Below are 15,953 nucleotides of genomic sequence, written 5' to 3'. Positions count from 1 at the left end.
AAGGTAAATGCAGAATATGGAAATTTAAAATGAATAACACATTATAACCCATAAACAGAAATTAAAATTAATAGATTAATGTAGACTATATCTAGCCTATTAAAATAATAATCAAAAATCACATAATTTAAAGCAATTACTGTAAATAAGGACAGTAAAGATTTTTAAATGTGATGTAAAGTGTCATGAATAAAACACTCATCTAGCAGTGGTTCTTTCTTAACCTTTTCAGGCAACAACCCCCAAAAGATCATATTTGAACTGGTCAGGGGGCTTTGTATAACACGGTTCTATCTGGAAAATAGCAGATCTACATGCTCACAGCGCCTAACGTTGCGAGGTCTTGTGAGCATGTAGATCTGCTATTTCCACAATTTCTGCCTCTGATATATTTGGACAATGTTTTTGACACTAGATTAGAAATGGAGGAATGTGCAGATAGGCCTACCCTCTATAAACTTTCATGTTGGTTTGTTTACTGTTGAGAAAACAATGTCACACATTAATAATCATCTGGGGACCCCTCAAAATAATTTGTGGTCCCCCAGGAGGTCCCAACCCACAGGTTGAGAACCACTGATCTAAAGTGCTGTTCCGTTCCCTTTGGAGCTGTACCCTCTAGCTGAGTCCACAGAAGTTCCTTTGCTCACCACTAGGGGGGTGTACCCTCAAGCCCTTACCATGTTGACGTCACCTAAGTCCGTGAGTTAACAGTCAACAGGGTTTAGGGGGGAGATTGGAATTTGGCTCAGTTGTAGGCAAGCAGTAGAGGGCAGACAAGCTGCACTTGATGAGACAGAAGGGCAGGGTTCAACTGCCAACCAATAGGAGAGAAAGGCCATGATGCAATCCCACACAGCTGTGTTCACTTGTAGTTTGTACTCCACAGCAGAGGAGTCTGTCTGCACTGCAGTGACATGAAACCTCCATTTCAGAACGAAAAATATTATAAATAAATTAAAGTTAAGTGTGTGTCACAGTAAACATTCGACAATAACAATGAATATTACAAATATTTCTTTACATGTCATACATGGTGACAGTGATGCCTACACAGATGCAATTGATTGAATGTGCTATTCATAATAAAATGTAAGCTTTATACAGTGGTGAAAAAAATACTCAAATTCATTGCTTAAATAAAAGTATCAATACTGAAACATACAAATACTTTGTTAAAAGTAACTTTTTTAAATAGCAGATCTACAAGCTCACAACGTGTCACATGGTGGCACGCTGTGAGCTTGTAAATCCATTGTACCTGTCACCAAAAAGCAGCAGGTACTCTGCCTTCACCCGATGACACCTCCAAAAGAACTACATGGCCAAATACCATATCTGCTTCCTCCTCAAGCAGAACCGCCCACTTCCGCAAAGCATTGTGGGAAATGTATTCTTTTTTGGAACAGACTTTGACTGAACACACAATTTTGACTGAACTTAGTGCGTTGGAGTGCGTTCCAGTGTGAGTGCAGCCCTAGACCTAGACGGACTACACTTTGGCCGGAACTATCAAACCGGAAACAGTTTTTACCCAAAATGATTCCCCTGCGCTCAAGGACATACTTTTAGGGCCTACCTAATAAACCCCTTGCCTTGATGCGGAGTAGTTTTGCTTTTGGAAAATTAGTTTGGTATCTTTTAGTCCAACTCGTAGCGACTGGCAAGACTACACTAGGGTACTCAAGCATTTTAACAGGGATTGGGGAAACAAACGGGGAGAACCAAAACAAAGCGACGCCGCTTATTCTGCTTGTGGTTTCCGCCTAGCCTGGCGTTGCTCATACTAATTCCTCACTGCGTGTCGGATATTAGTCTGGAGTCTCTGGACTCATGAGCAGAATTTTCATTTCGAAGGGGTTGTTTAAAAAAATCAAGGTGACATGCTCTTAATTGCTCCCTTTGAACTTCAAAGGGGTTGTGAACTGCGGTAATTGATTGAGCCATACAAGTGTCAATAGCTTTGATCTCTCTTATCAATGAAATCATCAAAGACTACGACCTGTTTGATGTCTGTAATCGAGTGGAGGGGGGAATGTGTTTGTATACACACAGACTCGCCTGATTGGCTGAATGGTTCTGGCCACCACCCACTACGTGCCCCAAGCCTACAGCCCTGATTGGCTAACCCTTTCTGGTGGCTGGTGGAAATAGAATCTCAATCGATGGGTTCCAGACCACACTACACCACCACTGGTTTCCGCCTAGACCGGATCAACGGGCCAACGGGCCGTTGTAAACGATCAAAAGCCTGGTGAGGTGAGGTTACTGATCTGGACATCCGATGATGACACACGAAAGAAAAAGAATTAAATGAACAATTCTTGTGGGTTTGTAAGTTAGATTTGGCTTGGTTGCAATGTAACAGCTCTGGGAACACATCATGTCTATTCCCTTCAATTGTAGCCTACATAGCCTAAATAGTTTGTTTTGGATTGTGGGTGGGTGACGTGACGTAACGTTTTCGCTGTCCTCGGTGTCAAACATGTATAAATAAAAAATATATTTGTCAAAAACCTTCTGAATATTGTGCAGGACATTAAGCTTTATGTGAACTTACTCAAGATTAAAACATTTCATTCCTCATTTCTTCAGAATTTTCAACCAAACATGGCAAAACTCATATGGTGTGACTGTCCTGACCTTGTTTCTCAAAGTGGGAACTTGAATAAAACTAAGAAAAAGAATTGCTAAAAATCATTTGAAAATGAATTTAGGCTAAAAGAAATCTATTTGTGAGCCTATATCTTTTCAAAGTCAAAGCATAATGTTTTCAGTCATTTCTGATCAAAAACATTTTGTCCCCCAAACCAAAATCATTTGGTGTGACACTAGTTTGGACAAATTAAACAGGCAATTATTTGGACACCTATTGGCTAGAGAGGTCCTTCTTCTGTAAGGCTATTCAGCACTCCCAGCACAACTGCAAGACAGGTGTCTGAGGTGAGTTATGATTTTAACATTTTCATGAAATGCCATCTTGTTGAAACTTTGACAAACTCACCACTTTGGATGTCTCTTGGTGTGACACCTTTTCATTAAAAAAAGCTTAAGTTATTTGAAGTTTTGGTCATATTTCCATGTAGATCTAGGTTGCTTTGTTATAGCTAGCATGCTGTTAGCATGCTAATGTGTACATAGTAGCCTCAAGGTAAACCTAAATGCAGAAAACGTAATATGGTGTGACACTTAATCATAATGGTGTGACATGTCTGCTTGTCATGCCATATGACTTGATTGTCACACCATATGATTTATACTGTATTTAACTACAGATATAACAATAAATAACAAAGTTCCATGTTTCTTTTGTACATTTAAACATTTGTTTTAAACATTTTTACATAAAATGTAATTTAGCTTCATTCAGTGATACTTCAAATTCATCAGACAGAGCGGAAACCCCTTCACAGAAACCTTAACATATTGTTTCAATCTAAACAATATTTTCTCTTTGTCTTAAACTATACATTCCATTTTCTTTTGTCAGCTGGAAAATGACAAGTGCTGAGAGAACGAGAAAGTACAGGGAGAAACTAAACAATGACCCAGCAAGGAGAGAGGAGCCAAAGGGGCGAGACTGCATTTTCTACGAAGAGCAGGAGGTTGTCTGTGGCATAGCAGAACCGCAACAAGGCAGCCGGTTTGCTACCCTCACCAAATACAATTGGCTGATGTACAATACAGTCTAAATGTATAATCTAATCTAATCTAATACTTTTGTACTTTCACTCACTGGACTGGACAGTGGACAGTGTTAAGGTAGGACCCGAGACAAAACTAGCGAAAATAGCTGATCTACAAGCTCTCAACACGTTGTGCTGCGAGAGCTTGTAGATCAGCTATTTTCGGAGTTGCGCAACCCAGCACTCTTTAGCTAGTGGAGATGTGGTGTAATGTCATGATTCCTAATTACATTTGTTCAACACAAAATGCTGTGTTCAAGTTCAGGAGACTTCGGAAAAAAGCAATTTACCTGAATGCTGAGTTCTGTTTCCACTAATTGGTGTTAATAAAATGTTGCCTTGGCTCCAAGTGTGGCTATGCGCCTTATTGTCTCTTTAGGATCCTTCTGCCGTGGGCCGGCAGAAGACTTAGGTGTGCGTAGCATTCCTGTGCACATCCTCATCATCCATCTACTACCAGTAAGGCTCCCTAATCGGGAGATAAGCGACCGTAGGTCACTTATCTCCACAAATAGGGCAAAAATGTGTTTTGCCAAAATCTTCCTGATCCATGTTGATGACATGAGTGTAGACATACTGTGTAGTGATTTTCGTGATTTTAGGGCAAAATCTGTAGGAGCAGTGTCCAAAAATGTGTTTTGCAAGAATCGGCCTCATGGTGGCGCTAGAAGAGGGCCATGTGAGAAATGAGGGGTGGGGTCTCCGCGTTGCCTTGGCGGACGAATAGGTACCGGCCCCGGCTCTCCCCGACGCTCCTAGCCCGAGTTACGGCATTTTATGTGCGCTGCAGTGGAGGGGGTCCTCCACTGGGGGCGCCACCACTTTGGCATCCGTTCTGGAGCACCAGGAGTCGGTGGTCCCCGGGAATTCCCCGTGAGCAGCCATGTTGGAGTGGTGATTTGGTCATTTTTGCACATTTGGTCTTTTTTTACATCTGGGGGTCCCCCAGGGACCTGGGGGTCCCTGGAGCTCCGGGGGTCCTTGGAGGTTGTAGTTTGGCAGCCAAGGAGCGTGTGTGCAAAATTTGGCATGGATCGGGGCAACGGTTGCGGAGATATGAGCAGGGCAATAGTGTGACGTGTGAGGTGTGACAGACAGACGGACAGACAGACAGACTGACTGACTGACGGACTGACGGACTGACACTTTGTGCAGGGTTTGATAGTAAATGCGACCTACGGTCGCAACTACAATTCTTTCTTATCCCATGTTAAAGCCCTACAATAATATCCTGTTCAGAAATATTAAGGCCATGTTATCCTGGGTAATTGTTTAATCAATCAGTAAAGTTCAGTACTCACTAATAGGTAGGTTAAAACACAGTTTGCTTTGACACATGAAGATATGATCATACGGTGTGACACTAAATCATTTGGTGTGACATTCCAAATAGTGAAAAATCATACCTTTATTAATGATTAAACCAAAAAAATGTTTATGGATTACATAGAGAATATTATCAGGAAGAGTCACAAATATTTGTGTAATTTTAGAGAAAGTTTTGACAGAATACATTTAAAATATGTTGTAAGATCATGAACATGGGCCTCACACAGAGTGTCGATTATGAAAAAAATATACAGATATAATTAATTTTCAAAAAACTATAGTGGATCACTGGTTAGTTATGATAAAGGACTTTGATAAAGTGAGTAACTTAAGAAAGATGTACTCCATTTTCATTTTATGAACAATTATTTTCATGTCACACCATATGACGATTTTAGGCACAAGTACAACAAACTGCTGAATAAAGTCTGATTCCAATAAAATATCTAAAAACAAAATGTATTTCCATAAGGTTGAGAGTGAGTAGAACAAAAGTAAATAACCTTTATGCCTGCAATTTAAAGTTTTTTAAAAAACACATTTTTTGGGGCGTCACGTCACTGACCCTTGTATGTTTTGTCCCACTTTTGCTTCGGCAATTGTTAACGTATGTTTTCTCATGCAAATGAAGCCCCTTGAATTGAAAATTGCAACGATATACAAAAACAGTGAGATGTTATCTCTTTCTTGTCTCCAAGCCACAGTATTGTGAAACAGTCAGTGCGTGCGTGCATGTGTGTACCAGCGACAGTGCACTTTATTCAACATGTAAATGAGACTCTAGTCCCTGAGCAGGCTGCTAAAGGTTAACCTGGAATCAGACCAATCCGCTAGTGCAAAAGAAATTTGGCCTCTGGCAGATTTGGGTCTGAATCCATTTCCCCACCCCGAAGAGTCGGGTGACCAATCCGTTGACCAATCAGAGCCCAGTTTTGTCTGTTCTAAATATTTGTGTCCAGAGCCATTTTTACCATGGGCAAATGCATTGTAATTAAATTATTGTCTTGGGAATGCGACAAAAAACCAAACAAATATTGTTGAACTGAAGTCTCCCTGGCATGAGTAATCAATAGAAACAGTGCCATTAATTAGGGCATGCAATGCATTAAAGGAGTAGTTCACCCCCAAAATGATTTTCTTTTCTAACTATAGTCTAATTCTCTAACCACTGCTGGGGAAAAAAGATTGAGAATCACTAGTGATTCTCAATATTTTTAGGCTGTGACCCCCCAAAATAATCATAATTGAACTCGGGAGGAGGTGTTTAACCACTGGGGAGTCCCCATCCTGACAAGCACTTGGAGTTGTATGACTTGAGGCATTACATTTTGTTTAAGCACTTGGAGTTGTATGACTTGAGGCATTACATTTTGTTTAATATGCAAGCAGATCGGCTATTTTCACAATTTCTGCCTCTAATATTTGACAACACGGCCAATGTTTTTTTTCCCCTCACTTTTATTTTATTTTAAAGGTTAAATAGTAATTTTAGAAATGTGCAGATACCCTCTATATGTTTATTATACTGTATGCTGGTCTGTTTACTGTTGAGTGAGAAAACAATGTTAACATTGAGCTTAACATCTGGGGAACCCCCAAAATAATGTGGGGACCCCCCTGGGGGTCCCGACCCACAGGTTGAGAACCACTGAAAACTTGACCAGCCTATCAGCTGGGCTTTACTGGTCTATCCAGCCTTCTGACCAGTCACCAGCTATGTCCAGCTGGTAAGCTGGTCTTTGCTGGTCAGTCCACCCATTTGACCAGCTACCAGCTTTGCTTTGCTGGTCAATCCAGCCAGCCAGCTTTCTGACCATCAAAGACCAGCTGAATCCAGCTTTGCTTTGCTGGTCTGTCCACCAGCCAGCTGGCTGACCATCAAAGACCAGCTGAATCCAGCTTAGAACAGCTATAACCAACACTGACAAACCAGCTGGACCCGCCTGACCAGCTTGTCCAGCCTGGTATACCCTCTAAACCAGCCTCAGACCATCTAAAGACCAGTTAATACCAGCTAATAACCAGCTAAAACCAGCAACCATCATAAGCTGGTTTTAGCTGTTTTTTTTTCAGCAGGGTCCTATGTAAATGTTCTGTTCATTAAATTAAAAAGGCATTCATTTCTCGTTGTGAGTGCAGTTTTACTATTTCCCCACATGGTGGCAGTAGGCTATAGGACAGAATTATAGCGACAACATCACGGAGATCTTCAAGACTTGAGAGACGATCTCCAAGCTCACACCACAGCCTGTTGGCTTCATGTTGTTTAAGTTTTTAGATAGATAATATTATAGCTCGGATTTATTTAGTGCTTTTTACCCAAAGTCACCTTTTACATAAAAGAAAATCAGAAGGAAATAAACATAGAAAAACTAAAACATATGTATAAAAAATATAGGCCTATATTAAATCTAGGGTAATTTTTTTTATTGTATTCAAAAGTCATGTCATACAAGACAATACAAAACAGACATTACAGTACAGAACAACACGAACACAAACGGAAAATTATCAATAGGCTACATCAATTCAAAATCATAGCCAATTCTAAATCACATTAGCCAATATTGACCCTGATTTGAATTTTATTGGCAGAATGTACTGTTTGGCTTTGATAGAATAGACATTGGCTATTTATAATTCATTTAATAATCATTCTCACCCATAAGTCTAAATGTAACCCATCATTTGTTATTAAGATTGAAGCCAAACTGTAGGCCTACATTCACACAATTCGTGACTCAAAAATAAGAAGGCTGAAAAAACTATTCTTTTGTGTTCATATTTTAATCTAGGATTAAAATAAAACGGCTATAGGAATAATAATGACGTCATGATTATTTCGTCTTACCTTTATTCTGAAATCCACCCGAAGCGGAAACACATCTACGTACATCCGGTTCACGGCATTACAAGCAGATCTTCTCCAGTCTTCTCCACTGCAGCACGAGACATTTTAATCTGTTTAAATTAAAGAGAATTAATTAATTCATCCCAACATGTCTGGAAGAGACGGTGAGTTGAATTAATCACGTCATGAATTCATCCTCTGATCAAATGGTTTTGATAGGAAGTCACGAGACGATAAAATGTAACCTAGCATCATATGTTGCTAACCTGTTAGCTCATCATGTTAGCTGCATGTTATCTTTGCTTTTAATTAGTATTCATGTGATTAATTAATATTCATGTCATCAGTGCTTTTAATTAGGACCAAATGGACGGTCTATTTGGTTCCATTTGAGTTAAATTAACATCTTACAATATAAATTTGGGTTCCTGAGATGGTAATACCATAAAATGGGGGTCCGTAGTGAAACTGGGGCTCCTTGACATTATAATGGTTGAGAATCACTGATAACATTTTTCTCTTCCTTGGCATATCTTTTCAAATGGGGGTCCGTGGGCTGATAAGTGTCAATTTGGGGGGTCCCTGACATGAAACGGTTTGAGAAGCACAGACATAGACATCAGAAAACAGAGCAAATGCACTGAGGCTGATGCCAGTTTCCATGTCAAGGACCCTCAAATGGACACTTATCAGCCCCAGGGACCCCCATTAGAGAAGAATTTCACGGCTTAGCTGTGATTTTCAACCATTTATTTTTATTTTATTTCATTTTATTTCAAGGACTCCCAGTTTGACATGCAATAGGTCTCCGGACCCCACTTACCACTGCTGTATGCAACACTGCAGTGCGTATACGGCGTATACACGTGCGCGTGCATGGACGCGCATACAGCCCTTTGTTAGCCTTCTGGTTGGTCCCTGACTGACCAACCAGCAGGCTCTATCTGCCTTGTCCCGCCCTGCTTCCGCCTTTTTATGTTGAATTTGCTAAAACGTATTTTTTGGTGAGTCACTATACTGCCACTGAGCAGCTTCCTTTTTACAGAAACGAAGTTTGAAATTAGAATTGAACACACAGAATAACAATACAAAGCAACTGAATTACAATGGTAGTGGATGGAGTGTCCCACCGAATGTCCCACCAAGACACAGCAACCAATGGGTGCGAAGAGGTGTGGGACAGCGTGCGGGACTTGACAAAGACGACAACTAAATACATATTCTACATTAGTTGACCATTATAGATCTTTAACTAAACCAAATGGACCCCTACGGGTCCATTTGGTTTCATCTTACGCTAGTTAAATTATTGTTGAACACCTCAAAGTCTGCACAATCAGAGAATGTGGAAGAATTATTATTTTGATCAACGTTTTGGCTGTTATCTCTCCTATGGCACCAACATCAATAGGCATGGGCGATATGAGATTTCTGGCCGATATCGATATCCAATATATTGAATTGCTGTTATGGCTGATAACGATAAAAATCCCTACAATACAGCATGAAATTGTGGATAAAATGGTTGGTTGGGGTTCCAGTGGGTCCCCAGCAAAACATCGTTAATAATACAGACTAATTTTAAACACCTTTATCCATTTAAACAGATCTACAAGCTCACAGTGTGCCATGCTGCGAGTGAGCTTGTACATCTGCTACTTAAGATATCGTAAATGTTGAATAAAAAAAACTCTTCTGTGTGGTACAAAACCTTTCCAGAGGGTGGTCCCTGACCAAAGACATATCAATTTGGTGGTCCTTGAAAAAAGCTTGTGAGCCACTGGTCTGTCTTGTCTAACTTGTCTAACCTGTCTGACATGTCATTAATATGCAGGTTTATTATGTTAATATTATCAATAGTTTTCACCCATTATGGACGGGAACACATTTTTGTGCAGTCCCAGGGCTGGAAATGAACTTGTTTACCTGCTAGCACCGGTGCTACCAGTTTAAAATGTTAGGAGCAACAGAAATAATTCAGGAGGACCACCAAAATGGAAGGAGCACCGATGATTTTAAATGAATAAAAACAAAACGATATAACATGAAAACTTGAAAAGGTCACATTTCGTGGTTATAAAAAAATTGGTTTATGATGGTGTATATGCCATTACATTGCAAAGAGCCTACTCACTTCAAATGCACACTGATCAGGCTGTTGTGTTGGCATATACATTTCTTAAGAATATTTACAACCGTTTTGAAACTCATTTGCATATTCACGTTTCATTATGTTAATAATATCCATATGTTTCGTTAATATTCACGTTTATTATGTTAATATCATTGTCTCTAGGTGGTAAAAAGAAGCCCCTCAAGGCCCCCAAGAAACAGAACAAAGATGTAGACGAGGTGAGATCATTATCATCATCATCATAAACTCCCTGTTGCACTTAGCAGACAATTGGACTCGAGTCATGATGACTCGACTTGACTCGGACCCGAGTCATATTTTTGACGACTTGCGACTTGATCGGACATAAGGACAAAAACTTGAGACTCGACTTGACTTGGAAGACAATGACTCTCGACTCGACTTGAGACACGCTGACTCGGACGACTTGCCGCTACGCCACTCACCAAAGCAGTCGTGAACGCCACGCTAGGTTCACACTTTTATTGATTGATTGATTTGATTGATTGGAGACAGGCATGTAAGCGAGAGCACAAGCACCAGACACACACACACAGCATGAATGGCTACTGCTGCACCCCAGCCTGATGCAGCCACTGCCAGTTCTGCTGCTACAGTTCCGTGCAGTTTGCATATAAAAACTTCCACTCCGATGGTAAACAGAGGAACACTCATTGCAAGATATGCAACGCTAAAATCAAAGACAAAGAGGGAACGACATCAAACTTTATCCGCCACTTGAAGACTGCGCATGAAGACAAGTAAAACCAAACATAAGAAGATAACATTAGAACTAAGTGTGTGTGCGCGTGTGCATGTGTGTGTTGGTGATATACTGTCGGTCGATCGTGTTTTGAACATTAATAAGACAACAATGTCACTCACCACTGTCACGAACGTTGATCTGTGACTGCATAAATAATTATCCAATTATCCATCATGGTAGCAAGCCTCCGTCTTCCAACACTTTCTCACTTTTCATAACATACATCCCATCCAGTCGTCAGCAGGGTTAAGAACTTCACTAAATAACTCCCACGCAAAAGCTTTATTCCTTTTCATTTAGCCTCCGACAAGTTTTCCACTCCACTGTTATTCTTGGGAGCTTTTCGCATGGCCCGTAATGTTACACAGACAAATGTGACCGACCAGAAATGTGTTGCCAGCCTGTGGTGGTTGCGTAGTCATTCTATAGTTTACGACGGGTAACGACATTTGGTGTAACTTGGGGTTACTTGCGGTCATGAATGGGACCCCATGCCAGCAAAACAAATGATACACGTGTTGTGGAGTAGGCAGCTAAATTTGTGCCTGATGAGAAATGACTTTAAAATACAGTACTAGTAGTACAAAACAAAGCATGCACGTTAAGATTATTGTGTCTTGTTTGTTTTTGTTTTTAAAGCAATAGGCCTGTAGCAGTTTTGTAGTCTATTTTTTTTTGGAGCTGTGTGAAACACAGGCTCCCTATACGTGGCTGTGTGGGTCTGTCTGTCTGTGTGTGTGTCTGTGTGTGTGTGTGTGTGTATGTAGCCTGACTTCGGCGCGTAACTAGTGCCGCACCATTTACGCCACTCGCGCAATATATACATCAAAATGTGCGGCTCGGCCGGGAATGGTGTTCTATTACCTTTCGTTCCGATCCGCCTTACCATGCCGACGTAATCGGCAAAAAACGACGCTTAATTGTCCCCATTGACTTATAATGGGACAATGCAAGAAATCACTTTCAAGTATTTTTCTCTCGTAAACCATAGGAGCTACAGTTTCAAACCTCGGAGAGGAGATTCATAATGATTTTAAGAATGAATCGAAAAATAATTACATTACTCGGCCTCATGGTGGCGCTATAACGGCCCACTTTACGTTTTGCCCCGTAACTCTTGAACCGTGGATCGGAAAATTAAAATTATTTTTTCCCTGGATTCCTTGGATCAAGACGCATCTCCCCATATAGGCCACGCCCATTTGCGCCAGGATAGATTTCCCGCCATCTTGAATTTTCTCCAAAACAAACTTTTTGCTCCTTTTCCTACATATTTTCTTCAAATGTCACAAAAATCGGTATACATGATCTACACACACACACACACACACACACAGCTCCACTTCACACGGGTGTGATTTTTTCAGAGGATATACCAGCCAGGGGTCTAAATTGACCCTTACAGGTCTGTACTGACAGTGTACAACCAAATCCATTTGGTTCTAGGGGAGAGAGACCTCGGAATTTAAAAGTTTGAGAACCTCTGCCATGATAGAGTATTATGGTCAGAGGGTAGGCTTAGTGTTAGGCTACTGTTTTTTTCCTACTGAATGTTAATTACTTAATAGTTATGGTCACAGAGGTATCATTTACTCAACTTGACAACCTTGTGACTTGACTTGACTTGACAACCTTGTGACTCGACTCGACGCGACTCGACGCGACATGACAACCTTGTGACTCGACTCGACTTGACTTGACAACCTTGTGACTCGACTTGACTTGACTTGCCCACAACAGAACAACTTGAGACTTGCTTGAGACTTGGACCAGATGACTTGTGACTCGACTTGGACTCGGATCAGAGGGACTTGTACAATTGTCTGGCACTTAGTGCTACGTTGGTTTAAAGACAAACATTCAGAGGGCTCTATTTTCATCCCCTTACCTTATATCGCTGGGACCTAAATTTATATGAAATAATATTAAGAGTGTACACATGGAATGGTTCCATTTGTACTCAGAGTTAAGCCCTTTGCACACAGGCGCGTTTAACCGCACGGATAAAACGGACAATATAATTTTTTGAAAAGAAAACAATGATTCTCTATGACCTCATGCACACCGGCTCCGAATTTGCCGTGCGACGAGTGGCTGCCGCCGTGCGTTTTTTTCTTGATCGAACCCAGTTCGATTTGTGCGTCTTGTCGCATGCGGTAAAAAAACTCATCACTCCTTTTATGACTCCTTTTTGGATCCGCAGCGCCGATTCCGCACAGCCTTGCACACCAAATCCAATGCGTTTTATTCATGCCGCAAACGAAAAAAACGCAACTGTCCTGTGTGCAAAGGGCTTTACAGACCCATAAGGGTCCATTTGGTTCCTAACTATTTAACATTTAGCTGGGGACCCCCTGGAACGCCCTCAGGGTTTTTGGCTATTCCAAAAATAGCTGATCTACAAGCAGTCCGACCGTCTGTTTGGGGTTTGCACATCTGATATTTTGAAAGACTCGCTGTTTTAAATATTTTTAACAACACTGTGTGTGTGTGTGTGTGTGTACTGTGTGTGTACTGTGTGTGTAGGAGGATCAGGCTTTCAAGCAGAAGCAGAAAGAGGACCAGAAAGCCATGGAAGCGTTGAAGACCAAAGCAGCAGGAAAAGGACCTCTGAGTGAGTCTACGTTATACTGTATACCTTCTATACAAACACCTCCATGTTCTAATGGATATTTTTGAACAGATAATTTCATATAATGGGGTGTGAGCTTCTCTACACATAACTTGTACACATTAGAACACATTACCCCAGGCCAAACATCCACTTGTTCTAGACAATTTACAGACTCACTCCCTAGCTTCCATTAGAACTACAGACTCACTCCCTAGCTTCCATTACAACTACAGACTCATTCCCTAGCTTCCATTAGAACTACAGACTCACTCCCTAGCTTCCATTACAACTACAGACTCATTCCCTAGCTTCCATTAGAACTACAGACTCACTCCCTAGCTTCCATTACAACTACAGACTCACTCCCTAGCTTCCATTAGAACTACAGACTCACTCCCTAGCTTCCATTACAACTACAGACTCACTCCCTAGCTTCCATTAGAACTACAGACTCACTCCATAGCTTCCATTAGAACTACAGACTCACCCCCTAGCTTCCATTAGAACTACAGACTCCTAGCTTCCACCGTGGACTGAAGACTCACCTCTTCAGACTCCACCTGAACCCATAGCACTACTGTAACACTCGCCTTCCCTCGATGACCATACATGAAGCTAGATAGCATTTTTAGGTTTTAGAAAGGTGTTTTACTGCTTAGGTGCTGGTCTACCTATGTTATTGTTTTTTTCTAGATTGATATTCCTTTGCATTTGTTGTATTGTTGTTGATGTACTGACATATTATCTTGCTCATTATTTTGATGAATGACCTGCTTATTGTAAGTCGCTTTGGATTAAAAGCGTCTGCTAAATGCCTAAACTGTAAACACATAAACATTACAACTTTGTTCTCTCTCTCTTTTTCTCTTTGTTTAATTTATTTCGTGTCCAGCGTCAGGGGGAATCAAGAAATCCGGCAAGAAATGAGGATGAAGATGAAGATGATGCTCACGTTGCTCCAGAGTTCCTTTTGCCCCTGGTTTCTGCCCCCATGATGCCCACGTTCTGCCCACTTGTGATGCCCACACGGTGCCCACATGATGAGTTTGGTTGATTCTATACCACATGGATACTTTAACACAGGATAGATACTTAATATCGCCTGGGAAAGAATGATTTAATTGAGACATTTAAGTTTAACGACTCCCACACTGAATCTGTCCCAACTTATTAATTGGTGTCCTACGGACAGTGTTTGTCAAACCTTCTTTTTACATTTCAGGATCTCCCCTTAACTCTACAAATGGAACCAAATAGAGCCGTTAGGGTTCATTTGGTTCCATTTGTAACTGTTATATATACATTTAATCATCTATAATATATTTAAAGCTCCATATTAACAACACATACAGTTCTGTTGTATTCATCTGAATCTATATTTAAAGCTCTATTGGATTCAAACCTGAACCAACCACCAGGGGGTGTTGTTGTTCAAATTTGTTTTTGTTATTGTGAAGCACATAAGGTATCAATAAAAATACTTTTTTTTTTCTAGTTACTGCGTGCCATTATCATTTTTTTTTTTAACCTGTAAAAGTGTGGGAAATAAATTGTGTTGTGTGTATCTATTAGTGCTGTGGTGTAGCTGAAAAAAAGCAGATCTGCAAGCTCACAACGTGTCAGGAAGCGTTACAGATGAAGTAACGGGACTGTTGGGGATGGAGGGGTTCCACCGGCCACGCCTCGAGCCGAAGTGTTTTGACCCGTTCAATACGAGGAGAAGCTTATGTAATCATAGCCTTGACATCACTGGCGAGGAGACCTATTCTCCTTTCATGCATGCAACACACTCCACCCAGCTTTACCAGATGGATTAAAGAAACTTTGTATTTTCTGAAACTAGAGAAAATCTAATTTACACTTAAAGGGTCTGCTCAAAACCTCAAGGAGATTTCGACCCCCTTCCTTGACTATTACGAGAGCTTACAGTTCACCCTTTGTTAGCCTTCTGATTGGTCCCTGACTGACCAACCAGCAGGCTCTTTCTACCCTGGTTCCACATTTTTTATGTTGAATATGCTAAAACATAATTTTAGGAGAAATAGAAACATTTAAAAACCTACTGAGTCACTATACTGCCACTGAACAGCTCCATTTTACTGAAACCAAGCTTGAAATTAGAATTGGAACACAGAATAACAATACGAAGCAACTGAATTAAAATGGTAGTGGATGGAGTGTCCCACCAAGACACAGCAACCAATGGGTGTGAAGAGGCGCGGGACACCGGGTGAGTTAATGCTTGATGAGGAGGCCTGGGTGGATGAGCGCTAGGCCAGTCCCCCTCCCTTCCCTTCCCTCTTTTTTCCTCCCCCATTTTTCCTCTTTATTTTACTCAGACATCTCTGCTTCTTTTTCTCATTATTAGCATTATTTTTAATTGAATTAAAAAGAAACCAAGCATATATCCAATCCACTTTATTTATAAAGCACATTTTACAACTGAGGGTTACAAATTGCTGCACAAAAAATCGTAAGCAAAAATACGCTGTATGGAAACACGCTAAAAACACAGAAGAACAACAAAAAACACAAATTAAAACAAACCGTGAAAGGAAACATCAAGACCACAG

The 15,953-nt window shown here is 40.8% G+C and overlaps 1 protein-coding gene across 1 annotated transcript; it reads left to right on the top strand.

Moving 5' to 3' along the window:
* The first annotated feature begins 7,904 nt into the window (after positions 1-7,904).
* LOC308287370 (translation machinery-associated protein 7) lies at positions 7,905-14,874 on the top strand. Its single transcript, XM_080728522.1, has 4 exons — positions 7,905-8,030; positions 10,163-10,218; positions 13,293-13,380; positions 14,273-14,874. Exons 1-4 carry the CDS (start codon positions 8,015-8,017, stop codon positions 14,305-14,307), a joined length of 195 nt encoding a protein of 64 aa, XP_080584648.1. The 5' UTR covers positions 7,905-8,014; the 3' UTR covers positions 14,308-14,874.
* Positions 14,875-15,953: the final 1,079 nt, after the last annotated feature.

The sequence above is a fragment of the Nannobrachium achirus genome, assembly GCF_963921795.1.
Source record: "Nannobrachium achirus genome assembly, chromosome: 6".
Classification (NCBI taxonomy): domain Eukaryota; kingdom Metazoa; phylum Chordata; class Actinopteri; order Myctophiformes; family Myctophidae; genus Nannobrachium; species Nannobrachium achirus.
Note: the sequence above shows the minus strand (reverse complement) of the source record. Positions and strands in the feature narration are given on the sequence as shown.

Excerpts from the sequence above, each read along its gene's own strand:
- LOC308287370 (XM_080728522.1), top strand. Across the intron at positions 10,219-13,292 it reads AGAACAAAGATGTAGACGAG|GAGGATCAGGCTTTCAAGCA; the intron begins GTGAGATCATTA and ends CTGTGTGTGTAG. Across the intron at positions 13,381-14,272 it reads AGCAGGAAAAGGACCTCTGA|CGTCAGGGGGAATCAAGAAA; the intron begins GTGAGTCTACGT and ends TTTCGTGTCCAG.